The sequence below is a fragment of the Oikopleura dioica genome, chromosome 1 (assembly GCF_907165135.1).
Source record: "Oikopleura dioica chromosome 1, OKI2018_I68_1.0, whole genome shotgun sequence".
NCBI classification, from domain to species: domain Eukaryota; kingdom Metazoa; phylum Chordata; class Appendicularia; order Copelata; family Oikopleuridae; genus Oikopleura; species Oikopleura dioica.
The window spans coordinates 5686789-5704046 of record NC_137291.1 but is presented as its reverse complement, the minus strand read 5'-3'; the positions used below and the strand labels follow the sequence as shown (position 1 = coordinate 5704046).

General features: G+C 42.8%; 5 protein-coding genes across 5 annotated transcripts; 3 read left to right on the top strand and 2 right to left on the bottom strand.

The window, feature by feature from the left end:
* Positions 1-741: 741 nt before the first annotated feature.
* LOC145696541 (DNA-directed RNA polymerases I, II, and III subunit RPABC1-like) lies at positions 742-1815 on the bottom strand. The gene is made up of 5 exons (XM_081773635.1): positions 1683-1815; positions 1478-1633; positions 1337-1433; positions 1078-1219; positions 742-1036 (listed from the first exon to the last, which is right to left on the bottom strand). The coding sequence occupies exons 1-5, from the start codon at positions 1767-1769 to the stop codon at positions 886-888; spliced, it is 633 nt and encodes a 210-aa protein (XP_081629761.1). The 5' UTR covers positions 1770-1815; the 3' UTR covers positions 742-885.
* A 1379-nt stretch (positions 1816-3194) lies between these two features.
* On the top strand, positions 3195-4886 carry LOC145696639 (uncharacterized). The gene is made up of 3 exons (XM_081773747.1): positions 3195-3399; positions 4367-4670; positions 4711-4886. Exons 1-3 carry the CDS (start codon positions 3258-3260, stop codon positions 4859-4861), a joined length of 597 nt encoding a protein of 198 aa, XP_081629873.1. The 5' UTR covers positions 3195-3257; the 3' UTR covers positions 4862-4886.
* Positions 4887-4926: 40 nt separating this feature from the next.
* LOC145696739 (uncharacterized) lies at positions 4927-5591 on the top strand. The gene is made up of 2 exons (XM_081773860.1): positions 4927-5094; positions 5136-5591. Exons 1-2 carry the CDS (start codon positions 4927-4929, stop codon positions 5430-5432), a joined length of 465 nt encoding a protein of 154 aa, XP_081629986.1. The 3' UTR covers positions 5433-5591.
* Positions 5592-6321: 730 nt separating this feature from the next.
* Positions 6322-13467, bottom strand: LOC145696702 (fibrocystin-L-like). Its single transcript, XM_081773786.1, is given in 5 exon segments — positions 6322-7051; positions 7097-7275; positions 7320-9450; positions 9453-10796; positions 10841-13467. Coding segments are annotated over 5 exon segments (6534 nt in total). The 5' UTR covers positions 13432-13467; the 3' UTR covers positions 6322-6762.
* A 293-nt stretch (positions 13468-13760) lies between these two features.
* LOC145711778 (uncharacterized) lies at positions 13761-15927 on the top strand. The gene is made up of 5 exons (XM_081789467.1): positions 13761-13766; positions 13974-14552; positions 14593-15471; positions 15511-15701; positions 15777-15927. The coding sequence occupies exons 1-5, from the start codon at positions 13761-13763 to the stop codon at positions 15925-15927; spliced, it is 1806 nt and encodes a 601-aa protein (XP_081645593.1).
* Positions 15928-17258: the final 1331 nt, after the last annotated feature.

Below are 17258 nucleotides of genomic sequence, written 5' to 3'. Positions count from 1 at the left end.
ACAGATAAAAATCGTTGCCCAAGTTGAGGCGCGGAAACCAATGTGGGCGACCGATTGTTTTAGCGAGTTTTTCTGGTCATCGTTTACCGGCATTTTTTCCTGCAAGAATGGATAAGAGGTGAGTGAAAATGGGTCTTACAATTAGAGCATTTGTCTGGGGATTAATCGATGGAGGAAGAAGGTCCTCTTCAGTACGGTTTGCTTTTTTTTCTTCTAGTTCAACGATCAAGTCATAATTAAGCCTGCTTTTGCGGAATCTATACAACTCTGTCAATGGTTGAATATTGATCAAAAAAAATTTACACATAAATAATAATACTCGAATTCAAAAGATTTTATTTATTAAACATTGCAGGAGACATCGTGAGGAGAATTCCGACCTTAGTGCATTACTTCACGTTTTTCATTTAATAAATTCCGAAATTTTAATAATTTTCAGCGATGTTGGTGCTATTTATAACTAGATCGTAAGAGGGCGCCAAACCTCATATTTGGTTTAATTTTGTTTTCACTCCGGTTTCCTGTTAGTAAGAATAAGAAAAAAGCCGGAATTCGCCCATGAGAAAACAAGCCAAAACAACAATATTCAACCCTTCCCCTCAGACATTTCCTTCGTCACGAGCTCGTCCTTCCTCGCCGCAATAATTTCCTCAACCTTTTTCGTCTCCGTCTCCCTTGGAATATTCAAAAATGCATACAATGATTTTCTCCTGACCGAAATTCGACACAACAAACTCATACTTTTTCTTTCTGAAATCATCGTTTCCTTTATTCACAGTTTTTTTTTGTTCTTTCAATTTCAATTTCGGAAATTCGAGACGTAATTCATTCTAGTGGCAGGGTACGTTGCAGATTTTCTCAAATTCAAATTCTTTCGCTTTCATTCTATGTCACCAGACGGTAGGTGACGTATCTTCCCGCAGTTTCGGATCTTCGGATGATTTTAAAGACCTGGCCGCGCTGGACGCCAAAGTATCGAGCGACTGGGTCCGATTTCTGGATTCGCGGGAGCTGCGACTCTTTCAACTTGTATCGCCTAAAATCGTTAATGAGCGGCTTTGAGAATTGTAGACTAACTTGAGCAATTCCTTCTTCTCGTCGTCCGTCAAAACGGCGTGGGTCGGTACCAACTCGTGTTCGGTGATGTTGATCATCAACTCCTGCTCGTAAAACGACTCCAAAGTGTACTTTGGCGCCATGTCATCCAGTGCTTGTTTCGCTAGAAAAAAACTTAGAGCCTGATGGATTTGGGGGCTGGGCTCCGCAACCTATGTAGACAGACTCCGACTCAGATTTTTGACAGAGGTTGCAGAGCCCTGTAAGCGGGTTCACGTACCACTAGGAGTCATACTCTGTTGAATGACGATAATAGCTCGAGTAATGTTTTCTTCCTGCATTCGCTGGCAGTAGATTTTTACCTGCTTGATCGTCACCTGAAAAAAGGGAGTGAGAGATGGAAATGACGAAATGGAGGTACCTTGGGGTCTTCAGGGAAGAAGACAAACATCTGATCAGTGGGATCGTCCGAGTGGCAGACAATAATCGTCAAGTCTTTTCGACTTGGCTGATTCTGACTCGGCTGGGAGCCGAATTCCGCTTTGAATTGCTCCAGCGTCTGGTCCAATTCTCGTTGCTACAAAGAATCGCATGATAAATGCCCGAATTAAAGAGAAAGAACTAACCGCTACGAGGTACTTTCGATCGTGGCACATGGCCATCACGGTTTTTCGGATGCGCCAAAGCTTGAAACACATATCATCGTCATCCATTCTAGGTCAACCACTTGAAGAGTAAAATGCTGAAGAACATGCTTTTTCCTGCAGAATAAAAAACAGCTTTGTTTGATGGTCAAGTAAGGTATCTTTATTAGAATCGATCACATTGTTGTTATCAACAAATTTTTGGAGCAGTAATTGCTTTTTCGCAACTCGTTGAGGATTTATGAGCCTTTTCAGGCTTGTGTTCCCCCCATTGGATGGCAGGGTTTTGAGTTGCGTTGAGATTTGCTAGTTAGCAAATCTCGCCCTCGGATTTTTCTTGGCATCTCGACTGCTTGTGCAAAACGACAGTCGAATTCGCCCGCAAGTTACATTATTTCCGTCTGAAATTGAAGAAAATAAAATAAGGACTTCTTATTCAAGGATTTTCTAGCTATTTTAAGTTAAAGCATTCGAAATAGGCCGAAAAACGACGAGTTGAAGTCCTGAAAATTTTGAAACAGAATAGGGTAAGGTATCTTTGTTAGTTATGTTGTTGTAGTTGTCGTTGGCAACAGTAAAGTATGTAGCTTGACATAAAGTCATGTTGAAGCGTCGTTCGGTTCAGCTTGGAATGGCGTAGATTGAGCAGAGTAAGCCGGTCCTTCTACGCATCCTACGTTCACGGATTGACTAGCTCCAAACAGGCAGCGCAGCAGACATGTCGGCAACGGAGAACGCTCATTGCGCGATCGCCATCGTTGAATCGCTCCAAGCATACTTTGCACGTCATCCGGGCGTCCATCGTTTCGTAATCCACTTCCATTGCTGGTGGCTCCTCTAAATATAATGAATATTAAATCAAATTTCAATAAGTTCTCCTTACCATTTTCTTCCAATGCAGCCTTTGTTATGGTAAGGAGTCGTTTCTTGCTTTTTTCTTCCAATTTGGCATCTCGACTGCGCGTCAAGAACGACAGTCGAATTCGCCCGCATGTTTCGGGTCTGAAATTAAGAAAAATAAGATTTCTTTTCAACAAAAAATTTTCAATTTATAAATTTCAATCTTTTGCAAAAGAGGAAAATAAATAAATCGGAAACATGAGATCAGGTTTGGGAAAAGTAAGGTATCTTTGTTAGGAGTAAGGTGTCTTTGTTAGACCCTCTTCTGGGTCTTTTTATAAATGACTTCTTCCTAGAATCATTTCGGGAATTTCCGCTTCGCAATCATTGAATTCACTCATTTTCTCTGCTTTCGCCGGAGAAACGAATTCCGCGCACTTTCACATCTAGAATCAAAAGGATTAATATTTAGACTTTCTAAAATTTAGAGAAAAAGGAACAGTCTCGCTGATTGTAAAAAGATCCGTCAGGATTTCCTCTATTTTCACACTCTCTGGCGAGAATTCAATAATTTCCTCTCTCGACCAATGAGATTCGCGCGCTTTCCACGGCGCGCAGACACGCTTGGGCCCTACTTTTTACTCAAGCTCCCGCAGCGCCAATATTTTCTGACTCGAAAAACAACTACCGGTTCAAAAGCAGAGAAAACAAAAAGGGATGAGGCTTTTGGCGGGATTTCTTGCTCTTATTTCGGGGTTTTCTACTCGCGAAAATTTGATTGAGGGGGCGAATGACTTTGGATTGGTAGAGGATACGTGCGACGAATATTTTCACAATCAGTATCTATGGCCCTTGACAGGTAAAGAGAATTTCTAGCACTGATCTAAGTCAAGAAGATATAATCAAAAGTTCACAGGTAGCAAAAATCTCTCTGGTCTCTTCTTCATATCTAACTGAAATTGGATTGAAGTCTGATTGGAAAAACCAGTTCTTCAAGTCTGAGAAGCTCAGAAGCACGTGCATATCTTGTCCAATCAGCGGCTGCAGCTTCAAAGCGCGGGCGGGGGGCGCTCAAGCAGATTTTTGATCTAGCGAATCTTGGGCGCTACTTTCGCGGCCCGCGGTCGTTTCGGGCTGTTCGGACAAGAAATTCATCAAAATTGCCAAATTTTGGGGTGCGCGTCGATTCCTACGGTTTCAGGGTTTTGCGTCGATTCCTACGATGCGTCGATACCTACGGTTAGAAATGACTCATGCCAAGGAAGGAAAGATAGGGTCTGCAACTTATCATAAAATATCTAATGGGTTACGGCTTTTCTTTGTTGAGTTATTGTCTGTTTTTAGTTTGTTGGCTCTTTGATGAGAAGTTATTTTAAATAATTGATTTTTGCTAAATTGATTTTTGCCATTTTTGGGTTCTTGCCAGAAGAATGATAAATTTTAGCAAAATATTTCCCGAAACGATAATGAGCCAACCAATCCGTCGACAAAAAGCCGACAAAATTACAAGAAAATTCAATAAACTATTCACATAAACATGTCTTTGAAAAGCATTTTTTTGTTCACGTGCAGACCCTATCTTTCCTTCCTTGGCATGAGTCATTTCTAACCGTAGGTATCGACGCAACCGTAGGTATCGACGCATCGTAGGAATCGACGCAAAACCCTGAAACCGTAGGAATCGACGCGCACCCCAAATTTTGCATTCAAAACCATCTGATATCAATCAAAAAGTTTCGTATTTTTCGAATATCGATCGGAATCGCCAAAAAATCGATAATTTCCCTTCAAAATCGATAAAAAACGCCTGAAATTTCTGTTTTCAGACAAATATCCTGGTGCGATCCGACTGTGCCAGAATATCGCCGGCAAGCCACACAAGTTCGCGACTCTTTACGACATTCCAACTGGCATTCCCGTCTATTCTGCCTACATCGGCAACCGTTCGCCGGACAAAAAGCATCACGATCGTCCGGATTCGCGAAAAAGATGGCCTCGTCTTTCGAAATCGCTCTGTTTCGATGGCGACTTTGATTCGAAGAAATCATATGCATCCAGAATCGATCACGTGTACCACGGCGACTGGGAATTTTGTGGAAAGCATCAGACTGTGAATGATGATTATCTTGGGTAAAATATGAATCTGGAATACTTTCTTCATCAAGTTTAGTGAACACGACCTGATCCACATCGACCGAGGTCACGTGGACCCGAACGAAATCAACAACGAAGACCCTGACGCCCAAGACACGACTTTCACTCTGACAAATGTTGCCCCACAAGCTTCTATCTTCAATGGCACGGTTCTCAATTTAAATTAGTACCTTTTTCATGACAATTTTTTGTGAACCAAGAAACTGAACACTCCTGGCGCGAATACGAATGCATGGCTCGAGAATTTATGATGGCCGAGCATCCTGGAAAGGATCACTACATCATTACTGGAACTCATGGAACGCTGGACTGGATGCATGGAAAGATGCACGAAGTCAGAGTGCCGGAATACTACTGGAAAGCGCAGTGCTACGACGATGGAAAGTCCGCCTGGGCTTGGGTAAGATAACATTTGAAATTTCCTTCTTCATCAAATTCTAGGCAATCATTATCAAAAATACAAACGCCCATGCTTCTGCTGACGAAAGTTCTGGCATCGAAGTGATGACTGTTGCTGATCTCTCTGCTCGTTTCCTCGGTGGCCCGATTTTCGATTCTACCTGCCAAAACGCTGGTCTTGGCCCTTGGAAAGAAGTTCGGGAAAATTGGTCTCAGTGGCAGAGCAAACTCGGCTGCCACTTCCCCGCTTCTGCTGATGAAAATAACGATACAGTAGATGCTGAAGGCGAAGATGGAAAATTACGATTCGTTCCGAGAGCCCATCCACCGCAGTTGTAAAGAAGGAGAATCCTTCTCCCTCAGTAGATCATTGTGAAACTATTGTTTTTGACCTTTTCTTTGATGCCCATTTTTCGTTGTTCAATTTTTGCTCAATCTTCTGTCAATTATTGTTCAAGTGCGAAATCTTTCTTTCAAAATAAATCTTCATAAAAATTCGATTGCTTTGGGTTTTAATAAATAGCGTTCAAGCAGATCGATATCAGAATAGGGAACACAGAGAATATTGGTAAAGAGGAGCTTGTTTTCGATGTTGTTGTTGTTGGGGCTTTAGTTGGAAATGTCAGGATGTAGTAGGAGGTTGTCGTCGTTGTTGTTGTTGATGGTGTCCATTTTATGTCAGGAACGACTTCTCCGGAGCGGAAAAGATACGGGAAATCGGATGTTGAGCTAATATTTTGATTGATTCAGAAGATTTGTTTAACTTACCGGTATCCATGCCCGTGGTATCCGAAATTTCCCGAACGATAGCTTCCAGTCGCCGCAAAAATGAAGAACGATTCTTGAGAAACATCGAAAACTGTACCAGCTTTTGTCACACGAAACGGCCTTTCGAATAGACAACTTTTACGAGTTAATTTCAACGCATATTGTTTCTCATTTTATGAACGAATTAAACTCGTTCCTGTACGAATCGCTGTGATTATCTGTATAAATAGAGCCTGTCGTAATTCCTGTTACACCCATCGATTTGATCCCCTGTTCTCCGATCGAATACGCGGAAGAAACTCGGACTTCTGATGCTGTTCTGCTGCACAAATACATGTCGTCTGTCCCCATCAATTTATCGAATGAAAAACCAAGCCCCACCCATGTCTCTTCTTTTCTGGAATCAAAACCCTGCGCGAAGAAAAATTGTCAAAGAGATCATTTTGAGTCCTTCCTTGAGTATTTCTTGTCAAATTAACTTGAATTTCTCTTCCCAAATTTTTCACTATCACAAGCGTACATCCACTCTCTTCATTTATCTTACAGTATTTGGGAACAGCTAAGCATGCAGTATTCGAGTATTTACAGTCATCAAAGCTCAACCCTCTAGCAAACGCAAAAATACATGCAGCGATTTTTATCATGGCAAAAATGACGTTTCTCTTCAATATTTTTTTCTTATTCAATGAAATTTCAAAACCACACCTACCGTTATTGTAAGAATCAGTAGCCCGACCTTTGGCAAACATGTGACTCGGCTCTGATTTGGAACATATCTTGCTCGTTGAAAATCTAACCGCAAGGTCTTTTATATCCGTCAATTTTATTTTACAGCTTGAAGGATTTCACACGATGAACAGAACAGATTTGAGAAGGGAGTTGTCGATACAGTATTACAGTATTAAACCAGCACTTTTGCTTTGCCGTCGAGGGCAGCTGGAGAAACGCATTGCAGTGGCGGGTTTTGAGCAGTGAGGTCGACTTCTTTGAGATTTTCGAAAAGAGACAGATTTGAAAGGGAGGAGATCTTGTTGTTTTTCAAAGAAACCATGCTCAAGTTTGGCGCGTTTTCCTCGATCAGGAACAATTCGAAGTCTTCGAAAAGATTGTCGTCGAGAATCAGCTTGTCAAGGTTCTCGAAGAAATTGACAAATTCGGCTAGATTTTCGACGTCTGATAGTTTGTTGTTGCTAGAAAAGAGATTGAACAAAACGCTAATGGAAACGGATAAGCACCTGAGATCGACGGTCTGGATAAGCTCCAGAGGAATATTGCCAGACTCCGTGACGAACATATTTGAGAGCTTCATGATTTCGAAGAAGCCATCAAGTGCTTCTAGTTCTTTACCGGAGCAAATGAGCACTCGGTTTTCCCATTTGCAAATTTGACCAGCGCCATTTTTGCTTTTCAGCACCTGAAATGTGCTTATAATATTTTCTTTCAAGCCTGAAAGCTAACCTCAAGGTTGATGGACATCTTAATTGTCTCTTCATTTTGAGCTCGACAGTTTTCGCTTTCAATCAATTCTATGTCCAAAGAATAGAGGCCCGAATATTTCGTCGGAATATCGATTTTAAAACTTCCGTTGACTAAATTAACAATATTGTCCAATACAATCTTCGGCCCTTCGTCAATGCTGTAAGTCGATGATTGCGGCTTCGTTGTTGGCTTCGCTGTTGTTTTCTTGTTGCTGCCCCACTTGTTGGCCCATGGTTTCTTTTTGTTCCCACCTGTGGCAATTGGGATCTTGGATGGAAGAACGGTGGAAGAGTTTTTGTTCTTGTTCTTCTTGTTGCCCTTGTTCTTAGATTTGTTCCCTTTCACCTTGTTTTTCTTCCATTTCTTTTTGAAGATAACGGCTGAAGTGGGGTTTTCTGATTGGAACTGGTTTCTGTTATTCCATCGTTGAAGAGTTTTTCTTTCGAGCTTCGAAAGATGCTCTCCATCTTCAAAACCCGGAATGGAAGTCCCCCTTTGCGCATTTGCCATCATCAAAGCAACAGATTTTTCAAGCCTTGAGTCAAGGCTATCCAGCCGTTTCATCGTTACTCTGATCGAAAAATCGCCAGTTTCGACGAAATTATTTTCCGCGTCAACGATTTTGAGCGTGATGTTCGTTACTTGTCGCAGTTGATAAGTGTAGTTTTTGGAGCCAATGTCTAGCAGAGCAGTTGGAACGGTAAAGATGGACACGGTTGGGTCGATCTTGTCTTCTTCGTTCTTCTGTGCTTTGAAACTGTTGATGGTTGAATTGAAAGTGTTTTTAAAGCCTTGGCGGACTTTGCAAAATGTTGAGGTGGAAATGACAGAAGAGAGCGAGTCGACCTCGTCGGGGAGAATTTCTATTTCAACTTCTTTTTCGTCCTTTGCTAATAAAGAGCTGCGCCCAGCAAGAGACGTTTCTGTCTTTTTATGGACATTGACAACTTTGACTTGGGATGAGTCGAGTTCGAAGAAATCTGCGAGAAGATAGACTAGGTCTTTATGTGCGTAAAACTCCACTGGTGTCATTTCCATTACCGCGCCGATCGAAACGAGAATCGTCGAAGAAGTCTTGACGTCGAGAACTGAGTTTGTTTTGATGCCAACATGGAATTTCTGCGTTTTTCGGTCGAAATAATTTTCTCCATTTTTGAAGCTTTCTAGTTTCGGGATGAAAGAATCGTTTGGAAGCTGAAATTCGATTTCTCCAAGTGCATTCAATCTCACATTGTTCGGTAGTTCGAAGACGCCACTTCTGTAGATTTCCATTCGTTGCGGATTGCTCGTTGAAATGTGAAGGAGAATATTGCCCTCGGAATTGAAGTTGGTGGTGATAAGGCGAAAGTTCTTCGGAAGAGTTGAAGTGGCTGCAATTTTGTATTCTTCGCCAGTTCTTAGGATGAAAAAGAAGGTGGAAATCCGTGAGATGGCTGCGTAACCATGGCTGCCTCGATGATTGCTCGGGCCGTTGACCATATCGACGAAGCCGGAGCTCGATCTGATCACAATCGGAGACAATCGGCGATCTGTCGAATCTTTATCCATTGACTCGAAGATGAGAACACCATAGTTGCTATCGACTCCAGTGCATTTCCACGAATCGTCGACCAAGCTACAGTTTGGCGACGATCGAGTTATTCCTCGTTGACTTTCAGAAGGAACGCCAATGGAGCTCGGAATACGATGATCATGAACTCCGCGGCCTGGTTCGCCCCATGCGAATTCAGATTGACTGAAAACAACTCCTGGTTCATTCGATTCTTCAGAAAGCGACCCATCAAGATCTCGGACGAGAACTTTCTTTCCCCCGTCGCAGTCCATATCGATGCAGTCTGCGCTTTCTCCTGAAGTTATCCATTCTTCAAGCGGCTTTTCAATTAGAATTTTTACGACCAGGCTCTGATCATCGCTAAACGAGACATTTCGCAGATCCATCGGGTGCGAAAAGTCTTTCGCTTCAATGTTGGATGAAATAAAAGCAGAATTTGTTCGCGCTGAGGCTTCTTCAAATTGAACATGTGACAGGCACGATCCTCCCAATAAAGCTGGCTCGGAGGTCACTTTCGACCATTCGTCAATCGGTGCTCGACTTTGTTCGGAAGAAAACGTCGGAATCATGATTCCGATTTGTCCCTTTGGCCTGTTCCCTTTTGTCGCACGCTCGATGTTCTGTTCAAAATTTCCAGCTGCGGGAAAAAGACAGGATCAGAAAGAACAATCTTTGAATTCGAAATTGAAACAGATTTGTCGACGAGCTCGTGTTTTCGCGAGTCCGCGCCATAAACCAAGACAGACATTCCAACCGTGGATCCACGAATGTCGACATTTTCGACTTGAACATTCGCGTCTGTTTGGACGTAAACTCCGTAGTCAACTGTATTGCTAATCGCGAAATTGCGGATCAATGTGCATTCGTTGTGGCCATTTCCCCAAACTGTCACACCGTGAAGAGCTCCTCTTACTGTATTTGGGCTGCTTGCACTCGAGGTTTGTTGAACATGTCCGCAAGTTCTCTCAGAAGAGCACTTTTCACCGCCAGTCCGAAATCCAAAGCCTTCTGAGTAGATAACGTGGTTGTCGATCATCGAAACAGAATTTCCTTGAGTCTCGTCAGTTTGGATTCCACTTGGCCAGATTCTGAAGCCCTTATTTCCAGTAGTACTCGATCTAGGATGCAATAAAGGGTGTTTGATGTTTGCAACAATGTTTCCGAGAAGCGCGACATTTCCTCGGCCATTGAGACGGATTCCATCCCCGATGACATCAAAGATGACGTTTCTATCTAGCAACACATTTGGCGAGTTGTTAACGAAAATCGCTGAATTGTGAGATTTCGAAACTGAGCAAAGAACTATTTTCGCCGTCGCTTGATATCCGTCGATCGCAATAGCGGCTCTGTAATCTGACAATTCATTGTAGCCTCTTTGGCCAAAAGCAGAAAGCTCAACATTGGTCAGCTTCAACGATCCTCGAGATAAAATTCTTCCCCCGAATGAGTTGTTGGCAACACCTGAGATTCTAAGATTCGATCGTAAGTTGACCGCAAACTCGTGGTCATATTCAAGAGCTGGCTCAAAATTGACTTCCCCATTTTCATTTGATATCACTGTTGCATTTTCAAACTGTTGTGGATCGAGTACTTCTGGTAAGAAAATAAGCTCGTCCCCAGGAAAGACTGTGAAACTCGTGAAATTCGATGAGCCACTGGTAATTTTTGACTCAAATCTGAGCATTCTTTCCGCTGTACAACCATTTGCCGTGAATTCTCCAGATGGCGCTACAAAGATAACTTTTGAACCGCCAACGTAGCCACCGAATTCTGCTGTTGTTGAGTCCCAGTTGCCGTGAAGAGTCAAGTTTACTTGTTGAGAGCAGGAAGGATTGAGATCGAAGACACCAAGAACGAAGATCATTTCGGCCTGTATTTCTAGCTTCGTTACGTTTTCGGCGAGTCTAAGAGAATAAAATGAAACAACACAGATAGAAACATAACTTACAGTAGCTTGCCATGTATAACTATGTGTCTCGCGTTGAGGTCGGAATCAAGGAAGAGAATTTCATTTTCAGCAATGACCAGGTCTGTTCCGTCCACGTGATCAAGCGATGAAAGTTGAATATGTTTCCTTTCTTCTCCATTCATCAGCGACATTATGTTTCCAAAGTCGAAGTTTCCATTTTCTTCGGTTGTTGTTTCTTCAGTCGTAGTAGTGACTTCTTGCTCCGTGACAATGATCTCTTCATCCAAAGAATTCACATTTGGTAGGGTGAAATGTAACTCTTCAGAGGTCAAGGATTGGTTCAAATTTGTGAAGTCGACTTTCACCTCTCCACCGTAATATTGATCACCAGTGATGCTTAAATTATCGGTAGCTTCAATATCGAAAATGTTCATCGTCCAGTTAGCGGTGGTATGATTTTGGGCGGAAAAGCTAATTGTGTTTTCGGAATCTCCAAGAAGGAAGCCAATCCAGCCACTAGCATGAGAAAATCGAAGCTGTCTGAAGGGCACTCTGTTCTCTCCGTGCCTAGTATTCACGATAAGATCGGATCCGAAAAATGCTTCGTCAGTCTTGTGAAGACCAAATTTCCGAATAACAACAGAGTCGTCGCACCAAACTGGCTCAACACCAGATTTTGATATTTGAGCGGGTTTAGTACACTTATCTTTCGGAAGAATTCCCGATGCAGGGAGAATTTTTCCCGGAAGATCGTTTTCCATGAAAGATCCGTCAGTATCGTCGATCACATATTCATTCGCGTAGGTAAAGACGACTTTGTTAGTAGAATTGACGAAGGTTGTTCTGCTGAATCGCCCCGTATTCGCGCAATCATGCTTGTAAGCCTTGTAGCAGGGATCAACTGCGACGCACTCCTCATCGTTAAAATTCACGAAAGTCACTCCATCCGCAATGAACGACCCGCGCTTCCAAGGTGTTTCAAGTCCAATCGCTGGTCTATGCTCATTTGGGCAAGATTCGCCATCCAAATGAGCAATGATCGTGCTATCCTCAAAAGTAAGAGCGGGCCATTCAGCCAAATACGCTTCCATAGCAGACAGTCCAGCTCGTCTGTTTCGAATCGCCGTCAAATTTGAGAATTTCAGCATTCCTGTCAGAACCGTTTCTGCTCCACGCTCGTTGTTCCAAAAGAGTGAGTCCCTGAATTCTGCGAGGCTTGGTTCATCAATATCGCAGCTACTGTCTTTTCTAGGAATATAAACAGGGTAGATCCACAAGCCAAACCAACCATTAGAATGAGCAGTGTTCTGCTCAAAGCGACCCATTTCCGTGAATCGGGGACAAATTGATTTCGTAAAGCTCGGCCCAGTTGGTCTTTTCGGCATATTGTACCAAAATCCATTGTGGGTGCCACCAACAGCTCTGTTTCCGACAAGAACGTTGTCTGGATTCGTTATCCAAAAACCAGCAGCCCAGAGATCAGTATTCAACAGCGAGGTTCCTTGTTGAGTGAAAATAGCCACATTTGAATCGAGATAATTGTGAGTTTCGATTCCATCTTCGAGGAAAAACGCGTGACCGATGATATTGTAGGCGACGTTTCCGATTGCTCGAAGATGATGGACCGCGTGAAACGTAACTGCTCTGTTGAACGATCGATGGATAGAACAACCGAGGAGCTTACTGTTCTGCTCGTTGCCGGTGATATGGAAGTGGATTGGGTAGCGACCGAGCTGGAACGCTTGACCGACGTTTTTGAACTCGACGTACGATAAAATCATCTTTTCAGCGTTGTGAGCAGCAACCAAATGGCCACCAAACTTTTTGTCCTCTCCAATTACTCCTTGAATGACGATCGTGCGGCTCAAATTGATTACTTCGGCGGTAAGAGTTACTGAAACTCCCGATTGTTCAATGGAAACTGGATGGTAAGTGTGAGTGTTTCTCAGTTTTCGGTTTACTCTGATAAAGTCTTCCTGGATTTCAACGATTTTGACTCGCTCGGACTCTGCATGACTATCGGGACCACCAGTAGTTGCAATGACCAGTTGGTCGCCAACTTGCCAGGAGCTCGAATCTTCAACGCTTATTCTAGCTGTTTCCTCCACTGCTTCCTGTGAGAGAGTCGTCCATGATTGCTTTTCTTGGCCATACATTTCCACTTTTCCGTCGTGAACAGCGATGACTTTTGATCCGTAAAGTGGCAATTGATGATCAGACATTTCTCCATGAAGGTTGATTTCTACTTTTGTTGCGATCGGTTCTTCCTCACTGCCAACCAGAAGCTGTCCACCATTCGTAATAATAATATACTGAATATTCAGTGCTATGTTATCGTCCTTGATTCTCAAAATACCACCAGAGATCAAAATTGCTTTCAAAATGGGAGTAGATTCGTCTAATAAAATTTTTGCGCCTTTTGGAATTTCGATCAAATCTCCAGCGATCGGCTTGCAATTCTCATTTTCCAAGCAGCCCCAAGTCCACGAGTCACTCCAGTTATCGATGACTTCAAATTTTTTCATCGGAAAATAAACTTCTCCGGAGTTTTTCGAAATCAATCGGATCGGAGCTGAGCCCATTGATAAATGGGAAGAAACGTTGCATCTGACTGTTGTTTCCTCTACCATCAAATCCAGACATTCAAGATTTTCAAAGAAAAATGTCTTATGCAGGGGTCTAGATTATGATATTTCGAATGAACATTTTTGTTTTTGAAAAAATCTGGTTGTAATTCAAGTCCCAAACAAGTTCCATGAACAAAAAAGCGTCATTACTCAGGGTAAGCCCTTAGTTCAATTCCATAAATCCTCATCTGGTGAAACTCTTAGCTTACAATTGTAATCGCTTATTCTTAAGTGGGTAAGTGTGAAATAGCTCGCACTTGACAGCATAAATACAAGATCAGTTCTCTTCAAATCATCATTCGAGAAAAAAGCTTTTTTCTTAATTAGCTGAGATGAAGGTAAGACGAACACTTTTTGGTGGTTATAAAAGAGATTTATATAAGAGAAACTTTTAAAATAAAAATCTTAAAAATCTCGTAAAAAACGCTGTTACACTCTAACAGTTAGAGAACCTTAATTTTTAATTGAATTTCGAGGCTTAAATTTTCATTATGAAGTTGAAATTTCGCGACGTATAAATAGAAGCTATAAATGTTTCAATTTAGCTTCTCGCGTTGGTCATCTTGGCAATTGCTTCTGCCGAGTCCGCCGCGCAAAACTCTTGGAGCAAAGTCGCCGCCGCTTACAATCATCTCTACAATGATGTCTTGTCCGCCTATGCTGACACCAACATCCCCCCACAAAAGAAGGCTAACCGACTGCGTGACTTCTACCTCAAAGTCGATGATTTAGTCGGACTTGTTGACGAGTCATGCACCGATTTTGCCGGCTCCGGTGACCAAAACGATTTCATCGACCCAAATTACGATAGCCAGGATCTTCTCTTATCCCTCAACAATTTTTACGCGTCTGTAAAAAGCTTTCACCACGCCTTCGTCTGCAACGATGGTAGCCCCACGAAAGCCCTTAGAATGAAGAAACTTATTCAGCGTCAGAGAAAAGTTCTTTTCGATGTAAAATTTAAGCAGCTGAAATACAACCAAGCGCCGAAGAAATCACCAACAGAACCAGCCACCGAACCAACAATTGAGCCAACAACTGTGCCAACAACTGAGCCACCGACTGAGCCACCGACTGAGCCACCAACAGAAGCACCAACCGAGCCGCAAACTGAGCCACCACCAGTAAGCCTAAAGTTCAAAATACCAGTTAATGACATTTTAGAAAACTTGTATTGGATTTGTCAACATGGGCGATACTAAAGTCAATTTTGAAACGGCAAAGGTTAATTGCAACGCGATCGGAGGGCATTTGCCATTTTTCAATAACGCTGATGAGCTAGCAGCGTACAACGCGTTCAAACCAGATCGAAGAGAGTGGCTCGGAATCGTTCGCGGAAGTGATAACAAATGGTTCAGCACTGCCAACACTGAAATATCCGTTTTTGCGTGGGCTCGTACCGATGGCCAGCCCGACAATTTGACCGGCGCCCAAGACTGCGCTGAGAGCTCCACTACGCTTAAATGGTATGATTTAGGCTGCCGTGGGCTGCTGTACTACTCCTGCCGAATCGAAAAAACCATTCCCGGTGATCAACAATGTCAAGTTGAAATGAAACTGTGCACTGAGTTCCGAAACATGGGCGAGTCAATGCTGAATTTCGACGCTGCAGAAGATAGTTGCAACGAAATTGGAGGGCATCTCCCCTTCTTTCACAACAAAGATGAGCTCGAAGACTATGAAGCACTTAAATCTTATCGAAATGAATGGCTAGGAGTCCATCGTTTAAATGACAGACTGATCACTACCCTAGGTGGACAGCTCTATTTTCAAGATTTACTTTTTACGCGAGGTAAAGATTCCGAAGCTTGTGTAGAGATTAGCCTCGAGGACGAGAATCATTGGAATGCTCAAAGATGTGAACTTAAGAAATACTATTCCTGCCGAATCGATACTGTAGTCAAGGTTGATGAAAACTGTCAATACTTTTTGCCGTCGCCACCCAACGAACCGTCAACTGAACCAACAACTGAGCCACCGACTGAGCCACCGACTGAGCCACCTACTGAAGAAGCAACCGAGCCGCAAAATGAGCAACCACCAGTAAGGCTTAATTCAAAATACCAGTAAATGACGATTTAGAAAATTTGCGTCGGATTCGTAAACATGGGCGATACTCAAGTGGATTTTGAAACGGCTAAGGCCAACTGCAACGCGATCGGAGGCCATCTACCATTTTTCAATAGCAATGATGAGCTAGAAGCATACAACCAGCAGTTCAAACCAGAACGACACGAGTGGCTCGGAATCGTTCGCGGAAGTGATAACAAATGGTTCAGCACTGCCAACACTGAAATATCCGTTTTCGGTTGGCGTTCTGGACAGCCCAACAATCATTTTTTGTCTAGCCCCGAAGACTGCGTTGTGAGATTCATATCCCTCAAATGGGATGATGTTAACTGCTATGAAGAGGCATACTACTCCTGCCGAATCGAAATAACCATTCCGGGTGATCAACAGTGTGAAGTTAATCAAACCCTTTCCTGGACTTATTATTAGCGGCGTTCTTGACCCAAATGCTCTTCTCTCTTTCATTAAACAAAAAAAAAATAAAAAAAAAACACTAAAAATAGTCGTTTACAAGTTTTCGCAGGTCAAAATGCATCTCATTGAATTTTATCAAATTCTTCATATTTTTCAAATCGTGAAAAAACCTATTCCATAAAAAAATACCAAAATCTCGACCCTCACTCTCATGGTCGTTGATTTTGTCAAGAGTAACGGCGTATTCGTACCCTCCAGAACTCGGCCCGTAGAAATCGCTTTGCTTGATTACATTCAAAGTTCGTTTTTCATCAAAGACAAAGTACTCATCGTAGCTCAAGCTTATTGACGGATCTTCGATTGATTGAACATTTACGAGACATTGTTTGAGAGAAAAATCGTAGAATGGCAATTTGCAGGTGATCTCCTGGTCCAAGCTAACACTGAATGTCATTATTTCGCATAGTTGGCCACAAATAGCGACTTCAACTGCCGGTTCGTCTTCTCCAAAGCCAGCTCCTCTGATTGTTATAACGTTTCCTCCATTTGTCCCTGCAGAAAGAGGATGAACACTCTTGATATGAAGACTGTAAATGACTTGAAGACTGCTTGATTTAGCGAAGCCGTTTGATAAGTGTTCAACATCAAGACGTTTGGCGCCAGGCGATCTCGGCGGGAGACGACAGCTGATAAAGGTTTCCGAACAAGAAAAGATAACACAAGTTGAGTTTCCGCCTTCAACATTCACTTGTTGGTTGCCGCAAATCGGGTCAAAGGCCTCGCCAAGAATCGTTATTTCATCGAGCATGTTCAATCCGCTGACTTCCAAAACGAAACGGTCAGGAAATTCCGGGTGCTTGAGCGCTTCAGCACGGGCGGTAAGCTCATTTTTGTACGAATACAAAGCACGATTAAATGGAACTGGTTTTTCTTGATGCGTCGAAATGAGGAAAATTGAGCTTGGGACCTGGTCTTTGCCTTTGATTCCTCTCAGTTGCGGGATTTTGAGTTTGAGGAGCTCGTGATGGATGAACTTGATCTCACACTCGCCACCGCAAAGATCTCCTGCCTTTTCTTCGTCGGGAATGACCATTACAGACATTTGTTCAGAAAATCCGCTGCCATAAACATTGATCCAGTTTCCTCCGCCGAAAGATCCTTGGTCAGGATAAATGGATCTGACATCTCCAAGAATTGTCGCAGCTACTTGTCCAAGTTTGCCATCAGTTGACGCGTAACCAAGACTCATGAGAACTTTTGGAATGTAGGTACCAGCTCGGACATTTGAAACCTTGCATCGAATTTGACTCGAAGAAGAGAACTTTATGTTACAGATCTGGTCGTCG

Excerpts from the sequence above, each read along its gene's own strand:
- LOC145696541 (XM_081773635.1), bottom strand. The coding sequence starts at position 1,769 with ATGGATGACGATGATATGTGTTTCAAGCTTTGGCGCATCCGAAAAACC. Across the intron at positions 1,434-1,477 it reads TCTTCCCTGAAGACCCCAAG|GTGACGATCAAGCAGGTAAA; the intron begins GTACCTCCATTT and ends CCCTTTTTTCAG. Across the intron at positions 1,037-1,077 it reads GAGAAGAAGGAATTGCTCAA|GCGATACAAGTTGAAAGAGT; the intron begins GTTAGTCTACAA and ends TAACGATTTTAG.
- LOC145696639 (XM_081773747.1), top strand. The coding sequence starts at position 3,258 with ATGAGGCTTTTGGCGGGATTTCTTGCTCTTATTTCGGGGTTTTCTACT. Across the intron at positions 3,400-4,366 it reads GTATCTATGGCCCTTGACAG|ACAAATATCCTGGTGCGATC; the intron begins GTAAAGAGAATT and ends TTCTGTTTTCAG. Across the intron at positions 4,671-4,710 it reads GTGAATGATGATTATCTTGG|TGAACACGACCTGATCCACA; the intron begins GTAAAATATGAA and ends CATCAAGTTTAG.
- LOC145696739 (XM_081773860.1), top strand. The coding sequence starts at position 4,927 with ATGGCTCGAGAATTTATGATGGCCGAGCATCCTGGAAAGGATCACTAC. Across the intron at positions 5,095-5,135 it reads GAAAGTCCGCCTGGGCTTGG|GCAATCATTATCAAAAATAC; the intron begins GTAAGATAACAT and ends ATCAAATTCTAG.
- LOC145711778 (XM_081789467.1), top strand. Across the intron at positions 15,472-15,510 it reads CGCAAAATGAGCAACCACCA|AAAATTTGCGTCGGATTCGT; the intron begins GTAAGGCTTAAT and ends ATGACGATTTAG. Across the intron at positions 15,702-15,776 it reads CGCGGAAGTGATAACAAATG|CCCCGAAGACTGCGTTGTGA; the intron begins GTTCAGCACTGC and ends TTTTTTGTCTAG.